Source organism: Chelon labrosus, assembly GCF_963514085.1.
Source record: "Chelon labrosus genome assembly, chromosome: 11".
In the NCBI taxonomy this organism is placed as follows: Eukaryota; Metazoa; Chordata; class Actinopteri; order Mugiliformes; family Mugilidae; genus Chelon; species Chelon labrosus.
The window spans coordinates 14,514,086-14,538,294 of record NC_140344.1 but is presented as its reverse complement, the minus strand read 5'-3'; the positions used below and the strand labels follow the sequence as shown (position 1 = coordinate 14,538,294).

Below are 24,209 nucleotides of genomic sequence, written 5' to 3'. Positions count from 1 at the left end.
AACTTTAGCCTTACAGCTTGCATGGTCTCTCTCTAAGCCTTTTTTGGGGTTGTGGTGTGCCAAAGTAGATTTACCTTCAATAACCATTTATTAAATCTCTATCCATTAGACTCTGAGGCTTCGTAAGAGCTGGCTGCACTAAGCCTGATTATGGGATGCCCGGCAGAGGAAAAGGGTCTATGTGTCAAGTGTGTCATCGAGTGATTTATATCCCCGGCTGGGATCTCTGTCTTGTCAGTTGGGAATAAGCCGCAGAGAGGGGAGAGAGAAGCTCGGAAACCTGTACTCATAGCGAAGTTGAATAATTTTAAAGAGTGAATCCAGAGGTTGCCGTCATGACCGGGTCTGTAGCGGCTTTCGGTTGGTTTTTGAATGTTGCTGCTGAACCCTGACCTGTCGCCGCTCTGGAAGGATCCCTCTCTTGACTCCCTGTAAGTCTTCAACATGGACAGCAAGGGCCCGGGTAGCACCTTTAAGAGGTCCTCCCTCAAACGCAGCACATCTGGCTCGCAGAAGGTAAGATGAAGCCCGCAGGATGCAAAGTCACATTCAACAGGTGATTCTGTGTTGCCTTTAAGAGATTTATTTTTTTATTTTTTGTGTATGTGTGTGGGTTTTTCTTGAGTTATAACATTTATTTTGCCTAACATCTGGTGCTGTTCATGAAGCAAATATATCCGATTATTCCGACTGCTCGTGCTGCACAGCATGTCACATGGAACTATCACTATTCACCGTCAACCAATCATTTCAGAGCACTCTCTGTTGGGCATAAAGACATGCTTCATTCAGATCTGCCGCTCGCATACTGGTAAAGAGCATGGTCTGCGCTCCCGGCCTTTTAAAAGTTACCGTTAAGTGGTGTTTAAAGCCGAGCGACCACTCTCTCCAGTACGGCAGTTTAATCCTCCATAATGGCCCGATGTGGACGGCCAGGGCCACGACAGATTAAAGACTTTCACGTCTTTCTAAAGTCTGCTCTCATGTGATTAACATACTCCCGTGAACATGTCCTTGAAAGCAATAAGGAAGATGCAGTTTTTATATGCATTGCACTTCCCACAATCCAATATATCCTGGAGTTAGAGCTCATGTACTATAAACTATACAGTTTTTAGTACTAAAGCACAGACTAGTGATGAATGAAAGAAAAGAACACTTTCTTCTTTTAAATAGTGGGTAAACATCTAGTTTTCTTTGTCGTTTAGACTTTATATAGCATGAAATTCAACAACTCCTGAGGCCCAACAGTGTATCTGACACCAATAGACGACTCCAGTGTAGCGGTTTAATATACATTACAGCATGGTTTGGTGAGATTAACATACTTTTTCCATAATATTCAGTATTTAATCCGCAGCCTTTTTGTTTGAGGTTTTTCCCTGTAAAGCAGTAGGCGATGTCATGGCTCTCGAGTGAATAGCGCTGCACTTTTAAAGAGGTCCGGTATGTTACTAAATATAAACTCATCAGTGGCACGGACCAGACGGCCGAGAGATAACAGCGTCCATCGTGGATTTATCGTCTTTGTTCAAATGATAGGCACACACATCATGTAGAGTCGATCACGGTATGGAGGGAGGATTTATTTTTCATCCACTGGGTAGTGATTTAGAAATAGGGAAATATTTTATTGCAAGCCCTGAGTCTTTATATATTGAGAGTGTGTTAAGTTCAATGTGTTTGTATTGTTTTGGAACGTGTGATATTCACCTTGTTAGTTTAGTAAAGCGTCTATTTCACTTTAACTAAGGAGTAGCTCACTGAAACGGCATGGAGCCTGACGGGTGTGAATAATTTGAGATGAGTCTTGTGCTTGCACACTTAAACCAAAATGAGCTTTGTTAACACAAAGGCATCAAAACCAGCTCAAATGTGATAAACAAATCCTGAGATTTTCACTCTGCGTTTACGAGCTCATATGACTGCGATCTAAGTGTCAGGCTCAGCTCAGGCCAAGAAGCCTTGAAAAAAAAAAAAAAAAGCTTTGTGGCTCAGGGCAGCGTAAACTACAGCAGATATCTTTGTGTGAAGCAAAACAAGTCAGATCCTGCAATGTTGCCAAAAGTTCATTGTAAAGTTAAATATGTTTCTTATTATTTCACACACACACATATACAATCCTATCAATGCCTGCAGCAAACAGACATAGATGAACATTTTAAATATGAAGGCAATGTGCTGCGTACAATTTTCACTGCCTGAGATGTCGTTTAGAAATTACATTTGGAGCTGTGGTCATCATGACAACATCTAGAAGACCACGAAAGCTTTTGGATAAAACTGCACGCCTCCTAGAAAGAAAAGGCGAAGCAAAAGCCCCAAATGACTGCAAGAACAGGGCTACAAGAATTAGTCCAGTTATAACTGACTCAGGACTCAGCGCCGCGCCGTTGCACAACTCTTACATGCCTGAGATCTGAATCAGGCAAAGCAACAAGTACGGCCGAGGAGAGAAGCAAACAAAACTGATCTACCGGGTCACCATCACCAAACGTTAGTAGATGTGTGCTGCGCAGATCTACTAAATATCAGCCGTTCCTAAATACAAATGTCATGCAGACATTGCACAGAGCAGATTTCAAAAATGCACCATGCGCCACTTTAAGAAACACAAGCTGAAGCCAGATTTGCAACAGGGGCTGTTTGATTTTCAAAAATCCACAGAAAATGTAGCGTAAAATGTAGTGTAAAATACACTGTTTCTATGATATGTAATTCCAACATTTATTCACAATCACCTTCAAGACTCTTAAAACTGGTGTTATATTGTTTGCATTTGCAAGATGATGATTATCAAGTTGGACGGGAAATAATAATACTTCTTTTTTACTACAAGGTACCTTGTTAGTTTTTGAGGCATTGCTTAAAGTCTCCTTTTCAGTCCAACCTTCCTTTAGGGAAAACAGAAAAACAACAGCTTTAAAACATGTCTTATGACTCCCTCAACTCTCAGGGATAATCAGTGACACGTTGGACTCGTGATAGCTAACTGGATTTCCAAATTCGGGAGGACAATGAGTGCATTTACAAACAGGGCTGACTGAAAACAGTTAGCTTCACAGTTAATGCAAATTTGCCTATCCGGTGCCTAGAACCCTTGTGGAAATATCTTTCCCCCTCAAGTGAAAAGGGCGTAAAGGCAGCTTTATATTCAGGCCATGCGGATTTACCACGAGTCTGGAATATATATTTTTAGACAGTAAAAGGAGTCTACAGGGGTTTCCTTCCTGTCACAGTGCATCAGGCTCTAACCACTCCGGCATTCGGTGCCTAAGCGGAGCAATTAGTTGCTTTTATCTTCAACCCCGGTGACATCCCATTCCTCTTTGGACCCCCAAATCCTCTCTGATCCACCTCACTTGTGCTGACGAGGCTTCTGTTGCCTTCCACAATAAATGTGACGCATACGTTTCGCGGTGTGAACAATTAGGTGTGTCCAAAAAGCGCGAAAATCAACTAGGTCAGATGCTGACGTACACAAATACAGGCATCCTTATACCTTCACCGTATGACTGTTGGGGCTGAACGGGCCGTGTAATTGTAGCTTCACTGGAACAAATTAGCTCTGATCTAGTTTCTTGCTAAGCTGAGGGTCAGGAGACCGGGACCATGTGATTCCAGTGTATAGCATACTGTGTAGGTGGCCTGAACGTGTGTCTTGACTTACACACATACTTAATGTACTGCGTCGTGAAACTGCTAAAAGTTTATCCTTTGAGAGATTTAGAAGAAGAAGTGTGCACATTCGAGCGGTGCAACGATTTGTGTTAGCATGTCACGCACTGATGTCCCAAAAACATTGTTGCCCCAGTAAAGCTAATGAAAACTATTTTTTAGCCCCACCACCCCTCCTGCTTCCTCTTCAACAAGCCAGCAATTATAACAACCATCTCACAAAACTCTCTTTTGTTTCCGCTGATCATTTTCTCAGAAATGACCGCTTGTTGGAATGAATGTTGCTTATTGTTCCGGGGCACGTCTTAAGTCGCGTTAATTTGCTCGGTGTGACACAATCGGATCCCGCAGTATCCAATTCTTTAAGGTTTTTGCAGCCGAAGTGCTCAATGGCAGCTCTTAACGAGCCAGCCGGTTGCTGACTGGATTTTGGTTTTAATTGCTGTGGTTAATGAGTTTAAGTAAGCTGAAATAACTGCGTCATACTGGCCAAAATCTTCTGGAAACGCTCTTTGTTTTGTTCGGCTATAATTAACAGCGGCCCACGCGCATTATTTTTATTTATTTATTTAATTTTACTTTTACAGAACGAAAAGTGGGGTATTCGGGGGGCGTGTTAGGACTTCTGTCTCCGTCTTTCTGTGCTATCAACCACCGGCCTCTTTCTCACTACGAGTTACGGTCAGCCACAGACTGCTCACTTCGACCATAAAAGGAGTACTTATTCACGCGAGGAAGGTTTTAAGCGGACGTGTACAGCTCTGTGCTTGTTAACTCCATCTCGGCTTCTTGTCAGCTAATGCTTTCCTCCAGCTATTTAAGCATGCTTCATAACTTTAATTAAACAGGATTTGTTTTAAACTCACCCAAATGAGTTGGATTTGACTTTTCTGTGAGCAAACAGAAGACAACAGAGACACCTTTTCTTTTGTTTTAGACTTGTTTCACCTGCAGGAAGACTTATATTATTATTATTACTCAAAATCAACAATGTTTTTAAATGCAAATCCATTAAAAAGTAACATTAAGAGAATAATGGCTAGCTTGTCTGTTGAGTTTTCCTTTTCTCCACAAAAGCATGGTGGGTCGAAACACAGATTAACTGCAATTAGCAATGACTGACCTTGCCCCCAACTGGAGGCCAGTCATGTCTTAACAAGGCGCCTTCTAAAAGAATGCCTGCATCCAATTCTCTCAATTATGCAAATTGCGTTGAAATCAAAGTAGTTGGAGGGGGTGAACATTTTCGGATGAAAAGTTGGGGAGCCTCCGATCGAGGCTGCAGTGCTTTTAGGCTGGACGCTGCACCCGCACCGACTACTCACTCCAGCTAAGATCTTCCACACTGTGAAGTGAACACAAAGAAAGGAGTTTCAACAAATTGGGAGATTAGGGGCCGGTTATCAAAGTAGATTTATTGTGCCTTGTTCAAGCGAAGGATGAAAATACCCTGTGGGCATGCAGAAGGGGTCATGGGACTCCCAAAAGGATTACCTTGAACTGGAGTCATGAGACTTGGGCGAACAAAGACCCTGCTCACATGCTCATCATATTAACTGGCCCTCATAAAGTGAAGAAGTTTCATGTCTTGTGGGATTCAATGAGACCACTTCACTGGGAGTGCAGCACCAGAGGAGAGCTCCAGCAGAGGAGCGGCAGACCGTAGACTTCCCTTCCACTTTCAAGCCTTAACCTGCAGCAGCACTAGAGGTGGGACTCGGCAGCTCAGAGTGTAAGTTTATTCTGCGATAGCGACTCTTTTAAAACTTAATTTCTTCCCTTTTATGACAGGTGGAAATTTCCTAATGATGATGGATCTGACGCGAATTGTAGACGCCGGGAAGGGAATTCGGATGTTTTAAATTTGAGCAGGCGGCACTGCGTGATTAATGGTGCTTGATAAGATTCGGATGGAAAGTCACTGAAATAATAAGAGAACAAAATACAAAAACCTACAGGTTAAATAGGAACGGGCAAAATAAATAAATAAATAAATAAAAATCAGAGCTCTGTACTGGATAAATGAAAAGCGGTTTATCTGTAGTTACTGTCTGAGGGACTATGATAATTATATTAGATGCTATTTTGGATTAAGACTAAATGAAATTAATTTTTTGAATGTGTCAAATGGGAAAATCAGCAATTGTTGTAGCACACAATATATGTAATACAAATATTTATGTGGTCATTTACACGGTAGTGGTGCAGTTTAACTAATTTATGCAGAAAAAAAGAGTACAACAAAGAAGTATTAGCAGTGAAAAATAGGTAATATTATATAATATGTTAAAATGAATGTTAGAAGAACGCATAGTCTGCAAATGCTTGAATTCACATTGAACGATCTGTGTCATTAACACTAATCATTTTGCAAACAGAGAACATATACGCTGCACAGAAAAGGAATCCAGACGTTTGGTCTGGATATGTTTTTTCTTCTGGCAGGACATATAGCAGACAGTTTTGGTTTGGTGCAGCCATCCAGCTGGCTGAGTACGAGGCCATTTGAGCAGATAAAGAGAACAGTAAGCGTACTGTGTTAGGTCACAAGACTTCAGCAGAGTTTAGCGACGCTCTTTAAGTTTGCACTCATACGACTCGAGGCTTACGAGTAGAATTCAGACAGGGATGTTTCTTGGTGTGTTTTCGAGACAAAAGCGCTGCTAAAGATTTCAATTCTGTTTAACTTTCCGGTGTTTTCTTGAAAAGCTTTGCTTCCAGTGATTCGGTTTTAATTGGGCTTCCACTGTCAACAATAGGCCTCAGAAAAAACTTTGAACTCAGTTTATTTTTGCTCAGCTCTGGAAAAAGATCAGAGAGCAATTAGAGGAGGATCTGACAAAGTGTGGGGACATAGTACTTTTTTTTTATGTGATGCTTTACACAGGCTTCTTATCAAACTTGAACAGACAATTGAAACAGACAGTTCCACAGAGTTGCTGTTAGTCAGCATCAAGTGTCAAAAGGTTTGACTTAAGTGTGTCACGTAAAATGTTTTCGCTACTTGTTGTGCAATATGCAATACAAACTTCATTTCTAGCCTCTGTTGAAATATTTTCATATTCTCTCCTCTCTGCCCTTTCTTTGTGGGACGCCAACAGTCCTCATCTTTTAGGCAGGATTACCACTAAGAGGATTTTGATAGCGAAACTTTACAGATATCAGCAAGGAGTGATCTCCCTGAGACCGCGGCAGAACGGCACATAATGTGAGCTAACACTTTCATAATCGTTCTTATTTTGTCTTCGCAGGCACAGAAGGCTTGGATTGAAAGGACCTTTAACAAAAGAGAATGCATTCACATATTTCCCACCAAGGACCCGACCAGGTAATTACAATCTTTAAATTTAAACTTGAAACAGCTACTTGTTATATGTGGTGAAACAATGTGGCCTTGGATTGCAAACGGAGCTACGTCATTATTGTGAAGTGTTAGAAATAACCTGGAGAATATTAACCTCAGAACTCACAAAGAAAACTTTTTCTGTTAAATTCTGTTTCAAAAGATAGTGTTGCTCCTTTTTTTTTTTTTTTTTTTTACTGATTTAGATGTTAACTCTCCTCAAAGTTGATTTAAAACATGAATGCTGCTCAAGTTTATATAAAAGTGTGTCTTTGCATATACAAAGCACTTAGTGGTGGAATAACTAAATAAAAGCAGGAAAAAACCCATAAAAGAAGATTAACATTATGGTTTAATCAGCTGCTGGATCCTTGTTAACATGACGTGATGTGTAAGGCAGACCAAGGATAAATACATACATTAAAATATGAATAATGATTACATATAAGTGTGGCATCTCATCTTTGTACTCAGTAATTAATTCCAAATCATTTCTCCTTATTCATTTACTAAATCATGAGGTTATCAGACATTTATCAGGATTAAAGCAGTTTTTATTTAGAGCCACGTAGGACATGATTACTATCCTGGGCTCCAAAGCTCCTGGGCTGCCAAGAGCAGCCATGCAGTGCAGCCCTTTGTTTGTCGAGGCGCACATTTCCCAGAAATGGGCACAGTTGTGAAAGAGCCTGTGTCATGTTTTTTTTTCCATGTGCAGACCAAACAACTGTGTCATATGTCATAGTTCATACCTTCTGTGATCTGTCTAGATGTTCCTGTGGTCAGCTGACGACGCAGCACGTTGCCATCCCTCCTGGCGCCAACTCCATAGAGGAAGCCAACCAGCTGGTGCAGATTGACACACCAAAGGATAAATGGTCTGTAATAAAGCACACCAGGACGTACCCGACAGACTCCTTTGGGATCATTGAGTTCCAGGGAGGAGGGTTCATCAACAAGGCCATGGTGAGTCCCAGCCACTTAAAATGATCATTGTTCGTCCTGTAAACGGGGACAACGGCATTAGAGGAGTGTGTGAACATCTGATCTACACTTGTAAACATGTAGATACAGACAAAGAGACTCTTACACGTTTCCATTCTGTTTCTAGTACATACGGGTTTCTTACGACACCAAGCCCGACAACCTCCTGCATTTGATGGTGAAGGACTGGCAGCTGGAGCTTCCCACCTTGCTCATCTCCGTACACGGAGGTCTCCAGAACTTCGACCTCCAGCCAAAACTCAAGCAAGTCTTTGGCAAAGGCCTGATCAAAGCCGCCGTCACCACCGGAGCTTGGATCTTCACGGGCGGAGTCAACACGGGTACGCAGGCCAACAGTTCGGGATGCCGCTTTTAACATTCACTTAACAAATATCAGCTTGTGACATTAGTAGATTACCTTTGCGCTAAATTGTTATCACATAATACCCAGTCTGCAATTTCCTGGTGGAGATTTTGACCAACCCATTGTCACGGGTTTAAGCTCTTTAATTAAAGCTTTAGTGGGAAAATTCATCACAAATGACAATCTGGGGGGATTTTGTATGCATTTACCACAGTATGTCCCGTGGTGCAGCCCCATTAAGTATCTGAAATGGTTATTAAGAGAGCGCTTTTTTTTTTTCCAGGGGTGATCCGTCACGTTGGAGACGCCTTAAAGGACCATTCCTCCAAATCGCGAGGAAAGGTGTGTGCAATAGGAATTGCTCCGTGGGGAATCTTGGAAAACAAGGAAGATCTCATCGGAAAAGATGTAAGCACATTTACAGATTCACTTCGTATAAAAATGGCTTTTTATACTAATATTTATACTTGAAACACATCATTTTAATTCCCCTACTCTGTACCAGGTAACCAGACCCTATCAGACCATGGCAAACCCCCTGAGCAAGCTGGCTGTGCTCAACAACAGCCATTCCCACTTCATCCTCACCGACAACGGAACCTGCGGGAAGTACGGCTCAGAGGTCAAACTCCGCCGACTGCTGGAGAAGCACATCTCCCTGCAGAAGATCAACACGCGTAAGTCCTACAGCGCTCTGCTTTTATGTCATTAAAACATGCTCCATCCTCCATGGTGTGGCTGCCAGAGTCTTGTTGGACAGTTATTGGAGAGCTCCTCTGTGACCTGTGGGCTTCCCTTTGTCATCCTATGCCTGGAGCTCGGATAAGGCAGGGACAGCAAAGGGATGCTCAGCTGTCACCACTGACTTCACTCCCTCCTCCCTCCGGTTCGTCTGTTCACGCATCAGAGCCCGACATACTCTGCCTCATTTCATTCTCAAACTTCTGTTTATATAAGGCAACTTAGCAATAAAGGGATAAACAGAAGGACTGACTTTTTTTTTTCCTGTTGTGCTCCAGGTTTGGGTCAGGGTGTCCCTCTGGTGTGCCTGATAGTGGAGGGAGGTCCCAACGTCATCTCCATCGCCCTGGAGAGCTTGAGAGACGAGCCTCCCATTCCCGTCGTGGTGTGCGACGGCAGCGGCCGTGCATCTGACATCATTTCCTTCGCACACAAGTTCTCAGAGGATGGAGGGTGATGTTTTAGACCATTTGTCCACTACTTTTACTCTAGTTTTACTCATTTGGTAAAAAAATAAATAAAAAAAAAAGCTGAAATTTCTCCTCTCCTTCAGCCTCGTTAATGACGACGTCAGAGACCAACTTTTAGTGACTATTCAGAAGACTTTCAATTATACCAAAAGCCAGTCGCAGCAGATCCTCCTTATGGTAATGGAGTGCATGAAGAAAAGGGAACTGGTGAGTAGGCGAATAAACTGGGTAAACTCTTCCTAAAAGTGTTTCAAATCATCCTGTCTGTGTCCACCAATAAACATTCTTTGAGCTGTGAAGCATCTGGTCTCCATCGTGTGGTTCATCCATTCCATTCATCCGTGCCTTTCCATTAACATAGTGAATAAACATAATCCCCACAACCTGCTTGTCATTTCTCCTTCTTTTGGTGGTCATGTGTGCTCACGTAATCCGGGGCAGTCTCAGCTTTAACCCTCGTGTGTGTGTGTGTGTGTGTGTGTGTGTGTGTGTGTGTGTCTTAAACTCCTTACTTTCGTGTAAATAACACAGTTCAGCACACACTGTGGTGAAATCTTCACAGATAGCGGATTAATCTCGTGGCTAAGAGTGTTTCTCCAAAGTGTTTTTCGGGAGACTTCAGTAACTAAATAGACGCTGCATTTGCGCATCTCCAGCAGATTTCCGCCGGCATAAGTGATGTGATTAGTAGTTTGTAATACCCAGGGCATATAATCTCAGGACTCTGTACATTTGGGTGGGAAAGATCAGCGCCCACAGCCACCTGCTTAGCACAGGGTCTTACGCCCTTGCGCCATCTATTCACAGTAAGCATGCAGCACACAGATGGAGGAGAGGCTCCATCTCCCTAATCCTCAGCCAGGTTCCTCTCTCCACTGCCCAGGCTTTCAGTCCTCAGAGTGGTTTCACTTCACCACTCGCGACTCTACACTCTCTGTCCCTCATGTATTAGATCGCCCTAATGCGCCAACACACTCAGATAAGCAACTTAAACTGCTCTTTATTTATTTTTTTTAAAGATCATACCACTTTGGGTCTTTTTTTTTTTCTTCGCCATTTAGTTGCCACTGATTCCAAATCCAGACAACGTGGCAAGTTATTTGAGCTCTTTATACAAGAGGCCGCACTGTCGCCTGCTCTTAAACTAAAGTGCCACGACTAACCTACAGGTGAAACAGTGTCGCTGTCTCGTCCCCACATAATCCTTTCATCCTAAGTGCATCCCATGTGAACAGCTGGGTTAGGCGAGTAATAACACTGATTTAGAGGGCTGAAATGTGCCGTGATGTAAGCGCAGGAGGGAACATTTAACCGGGTTCTCCGTTATAAACGTCTCCCTGTTTGCAGGAAAACAAAACACACGTGAACGTCCCAGTGCAACAAAAGTTTTCAGTGTTCACTACCGATACGGGCTGCTTATTGTTAACGCATCCCGAGGACAGCTCTCATATCTCTGGCGCCCGGTCACACACGGATGCCAGTCTAATCCCTTTCACTACGGCCGCACATGTGACAGGTCCGTCAGCATAATTTCATTCGATATAGTCGAGCCCTTAACAAGGCAAGAACGGCCCCTCTGTCTGAGAAGTAAATTGGACATTTGCGCTGGAAAAGGTCAGCAACAGAGCGGTGCAGTGAGGAGTTCTGCTGAAAATCAGTTGATGCCTCGTGTTTACCATCACCGCACGCACAAAATAATTCATCCATTCATTCACTCATGCAGTTTGTCATTAACCACTTCGGCTCTGTCTGCGTTTTCTCTCTCACACGTAGATCACAGTTTTTCGAATGGGTTCAGAGGGACAACAAGATATTGAAATGGCCATCCTCACAGCATTACTAAAAGGTATTATCAGACGGCATCATAAATAGATGAAAACTTTACATGTGCATCATCTCACGGATATATCTTCTTTCACTGCGTGCCACACACACCTGTTCTCTTCACCTTTATCTTCTCTCTCCGTCCCTCTGTTCCTCCTCCCATCAGGCACTAATGCGTCAGCAGCCGACCAGCTCAGTTTGGCTCTGGCCTGGAACAGGGTGGACATTGCTCGCAATCACATTTTCGTTTACGGGCACAATTTACCAGTGAGTCGTCCTCACATTTGTACAGTGCAGATTAATTATTCCGTGCAAGTGTGCAACAGTTGCAAAGTCATAAAGGATGTATTTAGGACTGAAAGTAAATGCTGTAAGAAAAAAAAAAGCATTCTTTTTAAAAATGTTTGAACATAACCATGCAGAATGGTGCATGTGGCACTAAAGGTGATTTTAGAGTCATCATGCATAATTCAGAAATCAACTGTATGTCTAATGGGGTTGTTTAAAGTGTAGAGTGTGGTCTGTCCATATAACAGGTAGAGATACCAGCCTTGATTTAAAAGAGTTATGTTTCTTAAATACGAATAAGAAAATGTCAGAGTGAGAGACTCTTTTCCATCGCTGCTCTTGTCAGCCCGCCGGTGCCATTGCCACCACTGCGACCTCTGGAGGAGTGGTCCAAGAGAAACCGAAGAGCCCGGCGAGCGCTCCCCGCAACAAGACCCGTGGCAAAAAGGGCAAGGGGAAGGGGAAGGCTAAACCCGAACCTCCAGAGGAAACAGATCCCAGGAAGTTGGAGATGATTCGTTGGGTAAGGATGGGGTTCATAGGGAAGACTTTGGGTGGAAATGTAAGAGAATAGAATGAAGGCATTGGGAAAAATAATCATTGTGCCTCATATGTAACCTTCTTTCAGGTGAACTCGCTGGAGCAGGCCATGATGGACGCTCTGGTGTTGGACAGAGTGGACTTTGTCAGGCTGCTCCTTGAGAACGGGGTCAATATTCACCACTTCCTCACCATTCCCCGGCTGGAGGAACTGTACAACACGGTGGGTCTGAGAACGTGCGGCAAATTAATATAAAACAAATTCTGACTGTTCTGAGGGACAAATACGGACAAATATGAAAAGAGTTAACAATTCTCACTAACCTTCTTCTCCTTTCTTATCTATCAGAAACTTGGCCCTCCCAATACACTGAATGCTGTGGTTAGGGATGTCAAAAAGGTGAGATCATCCCTGCTGTCTTTTTCATGTCTGTCAGTTGAGACCATTTACGCTTTTATATTCTCTTGAGCCACGTGCTGCATTAAACATGATTGTGGTGATTCTGCAGGGAAACCTTCCTCCAGACTATCAGATCACGTTGATTGACATTGGCCTGGTGCTGGAGTGTCTCATGGGTGGAGCTTACAGGAGCAATTACACCAGGAAGGTTTTCCGCAACCTCTACAATACCTTATATGGGCTAAAAAGGGTACGCATCCATGAAGAAAATAATTGGTGATGATCATCGTATTACGTAACATTTGATATTAACTACAATGTTCTGTTCTCTTCTTGCAGCCGAAAGCGCTGAAGCTTCTTGGAATGGAGGTGGAGTGTCCTTATCATGAAAAATGTTAATGAGTTAAGTGAATCAAACCCATACAGCAGAATAAACTTTCTTTTCTTTTTCTTTGTTAGGATGATGAACCTCGGACAAAAGGCAAGAAAAAGCCAAAAAAGAAGAAAGAGGAAGAGGTGGAAATCGATGTGGATGACCCCGAGGTCTGCCGATTCAAGTACCCCTTCCATGAGCTGATGCTGTGGGCGGTGCTGATGAAGCGCCAGAAGATGGCGCTGTTTCTCTGGCAGCGCGGAGAGGAGGCCATGGCGAAGGCCTTGGTGGCTTGCAAGCTGTTCAAGGCCATGGCGCACGAGTGCTCGGAGAGTGAACTGGTGGACGACATCTCCCAAGATTTGGAGAACAACTCAAAGTCAGTGCTCCGGTGGAGTCAGACAAAACTGAATATCATAAGGCTGTCATGAGTTATTTTAAAGATATTGGCAGGCGCATACTTTAGGCTTTTGTAGACGTTCTGTGTTTTTGTTTTTATTGCTTGTGATCTCAGACTCTTTTGAGATGTGCTTCGAAATGTACCGTTATGTTTCTTTCACAGAGAATTTGGCCAGTTGGCCTACGAGCTGCTGGACCAGTCCTACAAGCACGATGAACAGGTGGCCATGAAACTCCTAACATACGAGCTGGTAAACTGGAGCAACTCCACCTGTCTGAAGCTGGCTGTGGCTGCCAAGCAACGTGACTTCATCGCTCACACCTGCAGCCAGATGTTGCTCACCGACATGTGGATGGGCTGCTTGCGGATTGGGAAAAACCCCGGCCTTAAGGTTGTCATGAAAATGGGTTTCGTATTAAGCAGTCATAATAAACTTAATACAAACAAACAGTAATAAGTATAAAAACGTGATGTCTCATCTAGGTTATTCTGGGAATCATCTGTCCTCCTCTGATTCTCCTGTTGGATTTCCGTATTGGAGATGACGCCTCCTATCATGCACCTGGAGGCAAAGAAGACGGAAAAGAAAAGGACGACGACACAAAATCCAGCAAGGTCCTGGTGCATGCTGACCTTGTCAGATTCATTTGTGTTTACACGCTGTTAATTTAAGAGTAATAGGCAACAAGCTGAGAGTTTCCTGTGATGTTGTAGGACCCAAACACTGATGCAACTTCCCGAAAGGGAGATGAAGAGGAGGGCAGCACTAAGGTCCGCAAAATCCCCATTGCCAAAAGGTTCTTCGAGTTTTACGACGCACCCTTCACTAAATTCTGGTTTAACACTGTAAGTTCCCTTTCTTGCACATGAATAATTCCGGTATACATATGTAGAACTTGCAATAAAAGCGATGTTATGATTTTCTCTTTCTGATAGATTTCCTATCTTGGCTATCTGATGTTGTACAACTACATCATCCTGGTGAAAATGGAGAGATGGCCATCTATACAAGAGTGGACTGTCATAGCATACATCCTCACGCTTGGTACTGAAAAAGTCAGACAGGTAAAAGGCACAAATATGACAGAGGCAGGCTATTTTAAATGTCAGAATGTGCAAAAGGATTTTAATGGACTGCTAATGGCCTACTTTAAATCTCGCTGCTCAGATTCTGATGTCAGAGCCAGGCAAGCTGAAACAGAAGATAAGTGTGTGGATGGAGGAGTACTGGAACATCACAGACCTGGCCGCCATAATCACCTTCCTTCTGGGGCTAATGCTACGGCTGCAGCATGAACCGTATATGGGCTACGGCAGAGTCATCTACTGCATAGACATCATCTTCTGGTACATTCGTGTGCTGGACATCTTCGGAGTCAACAAATACCTTGGACCCTATGTGATGATGATAGGAAAGATGGTAATGACAGTTAAACAAATCATGCAACAGCCTCACGTCAGACAACACGTGCATGGGAACAAGATGAATTAAATAAATGTTTCTTTTTCATTCAGATGATTGATATGATGTACTTTGTCGTGATCATGCTGGTGGTTCTCATGAGCTTTGGGGTGGCTCGGCAAGCCATCCTTCACCCGGACGAGGAGCCAACATGGCGCCTGGCCAGAAACATCTTCTACATGCCCTACTGGATGATCTATGGAGAGGTTTTTGCAGACTCGATAGACCGTAAGACTAGAATTCATAGTAAGATTCTGTTTCCTGATTCTGGGCAGATGATCAGTTTTACGTGGATGTGTTAAATTCTGTTTTGTCTAGCTACAGTCTGTTACGCTGTGACCCCCCCTCTATGCTTTGTCTCCCCCTGCTGGCTTATATGTAAAACTTCTTACTTCAATACATGGCAATAATATGGCATTGCGTTGCAGAATATATTATCTCATCTCCTCAGTTATGATCATCTGCCTTCAAGTTTTCTTTTTCTGTGAGTGTTTCTTCTGTCAGGGTGAAGGAAGGTGCTAGCACATTTGCTTTGATATATGCAGAAAGTTGCGTATTTGGTTTCTGCTGCCTAAAAAGTCCAAACTTTCCTGAGCAAAGATGTAAAACTCGTCGTCAACTCAGATTTACCACAAAAACATTAAGCAAAAAAAAATAAATAAAAGACGGCAAGAATTGAAAGTATGCAACTAATGGGGTTTGATTACTGATAAGTTGGAAGAACATTTTGCTTCCACCGGTCCGCTCTTTAGTGGACATCAGCTTGACCTTGACAGAAACACGGCACAAAAAATGTTCATTGATTCTAACGCTTTCTCCCCTTTTCTGCGGGATTTTTTTCCAAGTCTATGCAATGGAAATCAACCGTAAGTCGCCAAAAATGCAATTCTAACAAAAATTTGATTAAGCTGTCAGGATACGTCATTAGCTATAACCCCGTTTCCCCACAGCTCCTTGTGGCGAACATCTATACGATGAGGATGGGAAGAAACTGCCTCCGTGCATCCCTGGCGCCTGGCTCACACCTGCCATTATGGCGTGTTACCTTCTCGTGGCGAACATTCTTCTGGTCAACCTGCTCATTGCTGTCTTCAAGTAAATACACATTCCAACACATGCCTGTTGTATTACTGTGTAGAAAACATCTGCTGGTGCAGTTTGTACTCAGCGGTTCGCGGTTCTTCTCCCGCAGCAACACCTTCTTCGAAGTCAAGTCCATTTCCAACCAGGTGTGGAAGTTTCAGAGATACCAGCTGATCATGACTTTCCATGACCGCCCCATTCTGCCCCCGCCTCTCATCATCTTCAGCCACCTCTACATCCTCTTCAGCAGGCTGTTTCGACGGTGTGCCAGGAAGAGGCAGGAGGGAGAACTGGATGAGAAGGACCGGGGCCTCAGTTAGTCTACTCTTTTAATCCCAAATATATCCATACAGTTTTATCTGAATAGAGAAGAACGCATACTGGTTAAAAATAGTCTACTATACCTTGAAATCTTTAAAATCAGGACCCAACATTATTGTCGAATCAAACAAACACACATAAACCAATGAAGCAGCCTTGGACCTCTGCCAGCTAAAGAACGACACTGACATCATGTCATCTGTTTCCTTCAGAGCTCAGGTTAAATCCAGAGGAGCTAAAAAGTCTGTACGAGTTTGAAGAGCAGTGCGTGGAAGAATATTTCCGTCAGAGGGAGGATGAGCAGCAGTCTTCCAGTGATGAACGCATCAAGGTTACTTCAGAGAGGTAGGCCTAAACAGCTATCTCAAGAGAGGTTCATATTTATATATATTTACCCTTTCCGTAAACTCTGTTTCTCATGTTCTCTACAGAGTTGAGAACATGTCAATGCGTCTGGAGGAGGTGAATGAGAGGGAGAACACAATGAAGGCCTCCCTGCAGACGGTGGATCTGCGCCTGGCCCAGCTAGAGGAGATCCATGGACGTATGGCAGTCGCGTTGGAAAAGCTTGCAGGCGTGGACAGACTAGAGCTGACCAGAACCTATTCACGAAACTCATCTGTGTGTGACCCTTCCTCTCTCCTTCGCCAGGGCAGTATTAACAGTGCCGACGGTTACAGTCTTTACCGCTTCCACATGGACATGGAGGAGTTCGCATCCAAGCAGCGGGACACAGATGAGACAACTAAATCTGGCCTAGAAAGAGAGCGGAGTCTGCGGCAAGCCTCCAGCACTTGCAACCTCAACACCAAGGACGCCGGTCAGACCTTAGAGGTTGGTGGTTTGCAGGTATCTCGACCCAGCTCATGCGTGGATATTCTTATATCTCCATGTGAACCAAAGGCTGCTTCTGTGGCATCAAGTCAAGAGACCTTAACCAGCGTGAAACAAGGCAGCACAATGCTGCTCGACAGACTATCAGACAAAAACAGACTGAGGCCGTCATCCCCTCCAAAAAGGACTAAATCCTTGAGATACTATCCAGTTGAAGATCAACCTGCCTCTCCTTTGACAAAGAGGAGGGCTATGAGCACCATCAATGTTAACCCGCCTGATGAACCGGAGAAAGCTGCTGAGCCTTCAGAGAAGGCCAAACTGCCTCTAGGAACCTCCTCTTCTCCAAAGAGAACAAAATCTCTGAGATATATTCCCACTGAAAACCAAAGCCAGACGTCTCCTACCACAAAGAAGCGGGCGATGAGCGGCATCGTCTACAACCCAGCCGAGGCAGGGGATGATGAGCTGCAAAGCGCAGACTACAGATCACTGGTAGAGCAGGCCACCAAAACCCCAAATCAGTGGCCAGAAAATTTGGAGTATCAAGTGCACCCCAGCACTTTAGGCCACATACCTAAAGTATCGACAGTCAGGAGTCTTGCCCAGCAGTTTCAAGGCACAGCTACACCAGCAGAGCCTAAAAAGCGAAACGACGCCGTTCCTCCAGAAAGTGAGGGGACGCTTCTGGCAACAGAACTGGTGGAAGATCAAGCAAAAGTGAAGGCCAAGAGAAATCTGTCTGACAACGCGGACTATCTGACTGTAGCCGATGGAAAGTATTTGCCGTCTCACAGGTCGCAGAGCTGCAATGCCAGTGACAGGAAGGAAAAGCCTTTGGTGGTGAGCAAGGAGCCCAGAGCCTCTAGCAGTGAAAGAGACCTTGTTGAAGCCAGCATGGCTGCGTCAGCTGCTGGACTGGGGGATGAGGGGAAGAAGACAGAGGCCGGGAACATGCAAGATGATGTCCAGAAGTAGAAATGGGAGCCCAAAACAGAGGAAGAGTAAAGCATAATGGGAACAATAGAAAAAATCCTCACCAAACTCTTTCAATCATTCATTCACTGTTGGGTGAGCAAGGTAGTGACAATCAACACTCTCCTGTAAAGATCTGCTTTCGTCACTGTCTTTACTTGTCATTGGTGTAACATACAGTAGCTTACAAAGACAACCAGTCACGTTACAGCTTTTCCCCAGTCATTGTGTTTTCATGTTGGAGGTGTAAAGAGAACTTGTCTACAGTCTCTACAGGAGAAAAGTAAAGTATAAACACGGTTAGTTGTGCTGACATATTATACACTGTGTGAACGGTAAAAACACGAACTTCCTATATATTGTAGACATTTTTCAAATATCGTCTGTAAACATGTTCTTTTGAAATACTTGTGTGCTTAATAATGACCCCTCAGAGCTTTCATGCAAATACTCATAATAATACAATACAATATGTATTAAGCACAGGTTCCAAGACACAAACAACCCCCCCCCTTTTTCGCAGTTTCATTTTGACACATAAACCTGTATAAATAATGGTTCTATTAGGAAAGAATAAATAAAAAGTAAGAGAATAAAGTGGATGGCATTTATACATATTTTTGTCTTTTCTCTCACAATACTGCAAGTCCTGCTAGGCACAAATGAACAAAAGAGAGATGATGACAGTGCAACCGGAGATCACAAGCTTATTAATATACATAAACTCACACAGACAAATACAATCAACGCCGAGACTTGATATGCTTAACTTTGAGCATCATCATAGTAAATATAACAATAGGTAGTGTGTATAAAATGATGCTACGATATATGAAAGACTTCTTTTTTTTTTCCATATATATAAGACAACCATGTGAAATATTTTTATGAGATCCAATGGAGGTGTAATAAAGTTGCCCACTGTGAGCGGGCGTCAAGCTACAAACCGCTGCTGATAGTCATGCACGAGTCTTTTGCATGAGCAGATATAAAGTATCAGGCCCCAGTCCTCGTTGATCCTCTTCTGGGCCAGCAAATCAAGGCCGCCTCTCAGCCGCCCACGAACCTCTGGCCTCAGCTGGGCCCCTCTGATTATGATGAGTTCAGGCGCTGCTGAGGAAGCACCAGAGGCTGGGACCCTCCAAAAACAGCAAGCTCACGCTAGCAAGGTAGACGCCAGGGACGGGCCGCCTAGAGGAGCGAACACTTGAACAGTTTGATTCTCTTCGACTTTTTATCCGTGATCTTCACTGGTTTTCCCGATCCGCTGGCAGTGTTGTCAGCCTAGCAAGGGAAGATGGTGAAGAAATGTAATAATGCAGTATTTAACAAGCAGGCCATCAAACTAAGTGACAGATCTATTTTAGGAAACTCCTAACTACTTACTGTCTTTGAGCTCAGGTTATGTAATATGTCTCTTCCCATAGTATAAAAAGCCTGTGTGGCAGAAACACAAGAAAACGTTATATATTCATTATAACTCATGAATTATATCGATATATTTAATGGTACTTCCAGGGTGAAACCTGTCAACTTACCTCTTCTACATTCAAGCCGGACTTTGCACTGGTTTCCAGGAACTTCACTCCATAATCTATGGCCAGCTAAGACAGATAAAAATGTAATGTTAGTGTCACTCAATGCAAATCCAAAAACTGTGCTTGAATTAGGTTCAGACTGCTTTTCAAAATCGACTGGCTGCTTAGACTCACCTTTTCACCTCTGTCTTTAGACACCTGTCTCCTGTCAGTCATGTCACATTTGTTGCCCAGGACCATCTTCTCCACATCAGATGAGGCATGCTGGGAGAATTGAGCAGACTCATTATGTAAGGCTGATACTAACCAAAAGAGAACCGGTCTGGTTCTCGTTCAGGCACGAAACAAACAATCGCCTCGTAGTGACACAAACACATTTTGTCCAAAACAACGGTTGCACATTCTGCTCCGGTGGGGGGGCTAAACCTCAGCAAGTTCTGCATGTCGTTTGCTTTAACCGAGCAGAGGTTTTGAGCTTCTTAGATTTAGCAGATGTCCATACTGATAATAAAAGTTGCACTGCTTTGGATGACCAATGCAATACACTTCTTCATTTTGTTTGTCTTCACCAGCTTAGTACATTATTTATACTGACATCTTCCTTGGACCTGACAGGCATCTGGTTCTTGCTTTCGGTCAAAATGACCAGAACTTAATTTATGAATGAGAACTGAAACGGTTCTCTGTTAGCCAAAGAGCCGTCTGAGTGGCAAAAAAAGTCAAATTGCTATATTTACAGACTATAAATTAGTTTTATGGACAACATCTTACCTAAACTACTAGTTCAAGTTAAAATTCAGAGCTCACCTCTTCGATATTTCTAATCCAGTTTTTTATGTTCTCAAAGGACTTCTCGTTGCAGATGTCATACACCAACATGATGCCCTGTGAGGAAAAACAAAAAATACAACGATTGCTAAACACTGTTATACAAGGGTAAGGCTGATATACAGCGGCAAAGTGAGAAAGAGAAAGCTTACCATCGCTCCTCTATAGTAAGCAGTAGTGATGGTGCGAAACCTCTCCTGCCCTGCGGTGTCCCTGAATGCATCAAACAGAAAGCAAAAGGCTTAAGAGGGAAGCTTTTTTTTCACTTTATATATATATATATATATATATATATATATATTTTTTTTTTTTTTTTTTTTAAAGAGTAGAGAAGAAAAAGCTTACTCAAATTAAACTTACCAAATCTGAAGTTTCACTCTCTTTCCGTCCAACTCTATGGTTCTGATTTTGAAGTCTATTCCTGCATTTGAATGAACAGGCGACACAGAGCGACATGAGATCATGCTTACTGCATTGATTGGTTAAATGACATCACCGTTTTGGTCATATGCCTCGCTTGCACAGCAAAACACACATTTCTACAACAGATGCTTAGTACGCTGACATTTGATCCACTATAAATTCTGTGTAAATAGTAGTAGCTGCAGTACATACAGTAGCCTATAGTATATATAGCAATACTGATATGAACTACACTGCCATCAGGTTTCCAAAGGTGAAATGTCTTGACTACATACTGGATGTCAATCTTTATTTAACCTCACAGGTTCACCTCAAGGACAGAATATAATAATTATTAGCAATGCCTTTGTCTTCCTCTTGTGCAGTCCTTCCCCTTTTAGACATTGTGTGTTTAATATAAATAATGATAAATAAAAAAATCACTGCCTTGGACGAGTATGGAGTTACCACAATCTGGGCAAAGCATTAAATTCACTGTGTTGTTGTGCGCTTTCAGTGTATTAGATTTATCCGCAGGGGCGTCTGCAGGGTACTCACCTATTGTGGATATGAAGGTGGTATTGAAGGAGTCCTCGCTGAATCTGAACAGCAGGCATGTCTTGCCGACTCCGCTGTCTCCGATGAGCAGCAGTTTGAAGAGATAATCGTACGTTTTCGCCATTTCAACAAACTGTACGCTCCAACGTTTCGATATATCACAAGGCCGTAGCGAGCCGGCCGGGATCCCCCGTCTGGAAATCCTCAGCTGTCTGTAGCAGAGTCGGCCAGACTGGCAAGCAGCAGACCGGTGCGGAGAGGAGGGACGTCACCTCCCGCTTTGCATTGTGGGCTGTGTAGTTTAAAAGCATACACCGGGGTGTTTTTAACCATCGCAGGTTTCATAAACAAATAAAAATAAATGTTGCCCAAACTGCTGCTTGGTAATTTTTATTATGAAATGAGGAGAAAAAAAAAAGTTTCGTAATGGCCAGGCCTCCTTTGAAGAATTAAGGCATAAATAGCCTAGACGAAAACTGTGTTTTTCGCCGTATATCAATTATTATTATTAAAATATCAGCAATAGCGGCTATATATTTCCATACTATTTTGCATTTTAATCATCCCAGCGATATCTACAATAAACATGGGATACATGAGAATGGTTAAACAATGTTTATAACATTTACCCAGGATTAATACATATATATATTCTCCATATATATATTCTCCATTAGGGAGCTCCATTAGGGAGCACTTCATTCACTGTGCTGCATACAGCATGTAATTTTTTTCTCTGTCTGGGATTCCATAAATTCATTACCTTCTAAAAATGAGTTTTCTGCTGAAATGAGCTTTCATGCAAAAACTAAAGGCAAGCCTGCCACTCCCTTGTCTAACATTGTAACTGTGTGCATGCTGGCATAATTAATTGGTATGCTACACACATGCAAGTTTAGTACAAAGTGTATTCAATATCATTCAGTGTTATTCACAACAGGAATATGTTTTGTTCTGCAACAACCAGAAAATATGGTCCAACGAATTACACTGAATGCACTTTGTAAAAACTAAACTCAACTAAGCAATATGCAGAATATTGCTTAGTTGAGTTTAGTTTTTACAAAATGCAAAGTGGTAGCCTACTGTTAGGTTAGATTATGCAAGGCCCCCTTGCTCTCTTTGGGTGCAACTTTCATTCCGCAAACACGAGATTATTTGCATGTTTTGCATTAATCTGATGTCTCCTTTTGATTTTCGTCAGATTATTATCAGGAAAGCGACAAAAAACTGACTATTACAACTAAATTATTTCACTTACGTACACCCCTGCTGTACCTCTCATGCCCACTTCGGGTAGTTGTTGCATCTGCACCACTGCAGCCCAGCCACCCCAGTCAGCCTGAATTTTGTTCGACCAGAACACGCATGCGCAGAGGGAACCTATCACCGCGAAAATGCCTGTAAGTTTCTAACTTTTGTGGTGCTTTGTTGTGATTTCGTCCATGTACAGTGTCGACAGCTATCCGTGCATCTTGCCGTCCGGTCCCTATCGTCATCCGTGGAGTAGTTGTCATCGCCGTGTGAAAAACCCGTGTTTGTGTTGATTAAGAAGCAGCTGAGCAGCACATGGCGTTGAAGTTAGCTAACCTAGCTGCCTGACAAGGGCTGTGACTACTTGCTGAAACACAACCGTTAAGATTAGGTGTGCGACACAAGCTGTGGCGGAGTCATTTCGGTCCGAGAAATAGTCCGCCCCCGTAGTGTTTCAGGCCCTTCTCCGTTTTCAGTTTGTTTTAGTCGCCTCAACTTCAAAAGAAAAGCTAATGTCGTCGTCTGTGGTATCGCTAAAACGTTAGCCAGCCATTTATCATGCAAGGTAGCTGTAGAAAAAAAAGTATTAAAAGAAAAAATACAATATCTTCGTCCACCACCGGGAAAAAAAAAAATATTTCAGATTTTAGTTTTTGTTATATCGGATCTTTATGAACTCATTGACCATACCTGCTTTCTGTTTAGCTAGTTATCACTGTCAAATGTGACCAATTACTATTTTTATTATTATTATTATTATTATTATTTTTAATCATTCTAGCTAGCTAAAGACTTCCTCCATCCCTCCATTCACCATGAGAGAAGACAGCATAAAAAGAAAAGGCTTGTCCAGAGTCCCAACTCCTACTTCATGGATGTGAAGTGCCCAGGTATATCACTTAAGTACATATAAAATCAATAAATGAAATGAATACATGCCAGGAGAACAGTAACAGATGCAGTTAAAGGTTTGATGCAGTGTTTTTTGGCCATTTGTTACGATTACTGATATGTATGACGTTCTACATGCCAGGCATTCATGACGTTAACTGTTTAATGTACTTATAGTATTTGTTGGGGCTTTTTGTTTATTTTATTACTATTTTGTTGCAGGCTGCTACAAGATCACTATGATGTTCAGCCATGCACAGACAGTGGTACTGTGCGTTGGATGCTCAACGGTGTTGTGCCAGCCGAAAGGAGGAAAGGCCAGACTGACAGAGGGTAATATATGCATATAAGTTACACTGCTAATGGTGTGTAATTTGTTCTCAAAACCTCTAGGTTAACCCAATTTTGTTTTTGTTTTTTTTACCCACAGGCTGCTCTTTCAGGAGGAAGCAACATTAAAAGTGCCTCACAAAGTTATAATTCAGCCATGGTTTTCATAAATCTCTTATTTCACCGTTGATTTGTGTCGTGCATTCGCCAGTGACAGTTTGTCATTGTGCAGATGTTCAGCTTTGATGATGAATTTATAAGTACATTTCTTTAAATGTATAATACAATAAGATCTTACTAAAAATCAATAAAGAAAGCTGTTATAAAA

At 42.8% G+C, this 24,209-nt stretch overlaps 3 protein-coding genes across 3 annotated transcripts; 2 read left to right on the top strand and 1 right to left on the bottom strand.

The window, feature by feature from the left end:
* The first annotated feature begins 343 nt into the window (after positions 1-343).
* trpm1b (transient receptor potential cation channel, subfamily M, member 1b) lies at positions 344-18,117 on the top strand. Its single transcript, XM_084554998.1, has 27 exons — positions 344-516; positions 6,930-7,006; positions 7,792-7,987; positions 8,133-8,346; positions 8,653-8,777; positions 8,875-9,046; positions 9,389-9,563; positions 9,664-9,787; positions 11,354-11,426; positions 11,571-11,671; positions 12,039-12,215; positions 12,321-12,455; positions 12,582-12,632; positions 12,742-12,882; positions 12,972-13,001; positions 13,092-13,384; positions 13,568-13,796; positions 13,889-14,020; positions 14,120-14,251; positions 14,342-14,470; positions 14,574-14,825; positions 14,921-15,113; positions 15,713-15,733; positions 15,818-15,962; positions 16,060-16,265; positions 16,484-16,616; positions 16,703-18,117. The coding sequence occupies exons 1-27, from the start codon at positions 445-447 to the stop codon at positions 18,081-18,083; spliced, it is 5,109 nt and encodes a 1,702-aa protein (XP_084411124.1). The 5' UTR covers positions 344-444; the 3' UTR covers positions 18,084-18,117.
* Positions 18,116-22,790, bottom strand: LOC311495519 (ras-related protein Rab-8B). Its single transcript, XM_084555000.1, has 9 exons — positions 22,668-22,790; positions 21,407-21,698; positions 20,807-20,867; positions 20,599-20,659; positions 20,426-20,503; positions 19,793-19,882; positions 19,619-19,684; positions 19,467-19,517; positions 18,116-19,364 (listed from the first exon to the last, which is right to left on the bottom strand). Exons 2-9 carry the CDS (start codon positions 21,528-21,530, stop codon positions 19,272-19,274), a joined length of 624 nt encoding a protein of 207 aa, XP_084411126.1. The 5' UTR covers positions 21,531-21,698; positions 22,668-22,790; the 3' UTR covers positions 18,116-19,271.
* rps27l (ribosomal protein S27 like) lies at positions 22,716-24,209 on the top strand. The gene is made up of 4 exons (XM_084555001.1): positions 22,716-22,809; positions 23,442-23,550; positions 23,774-23,884; positions 23,982-24,209. Exons 1-4 carry the CDS (start codon positions 22,804-22,806, stop codon positions 24,008-24,010), a joined length of 255 nt encoding a protein of 84 aa, XP_084411127.1. The 5' UTR covers positions 22,716-22,803; the 3' UTR covers positions 24,011-24,209.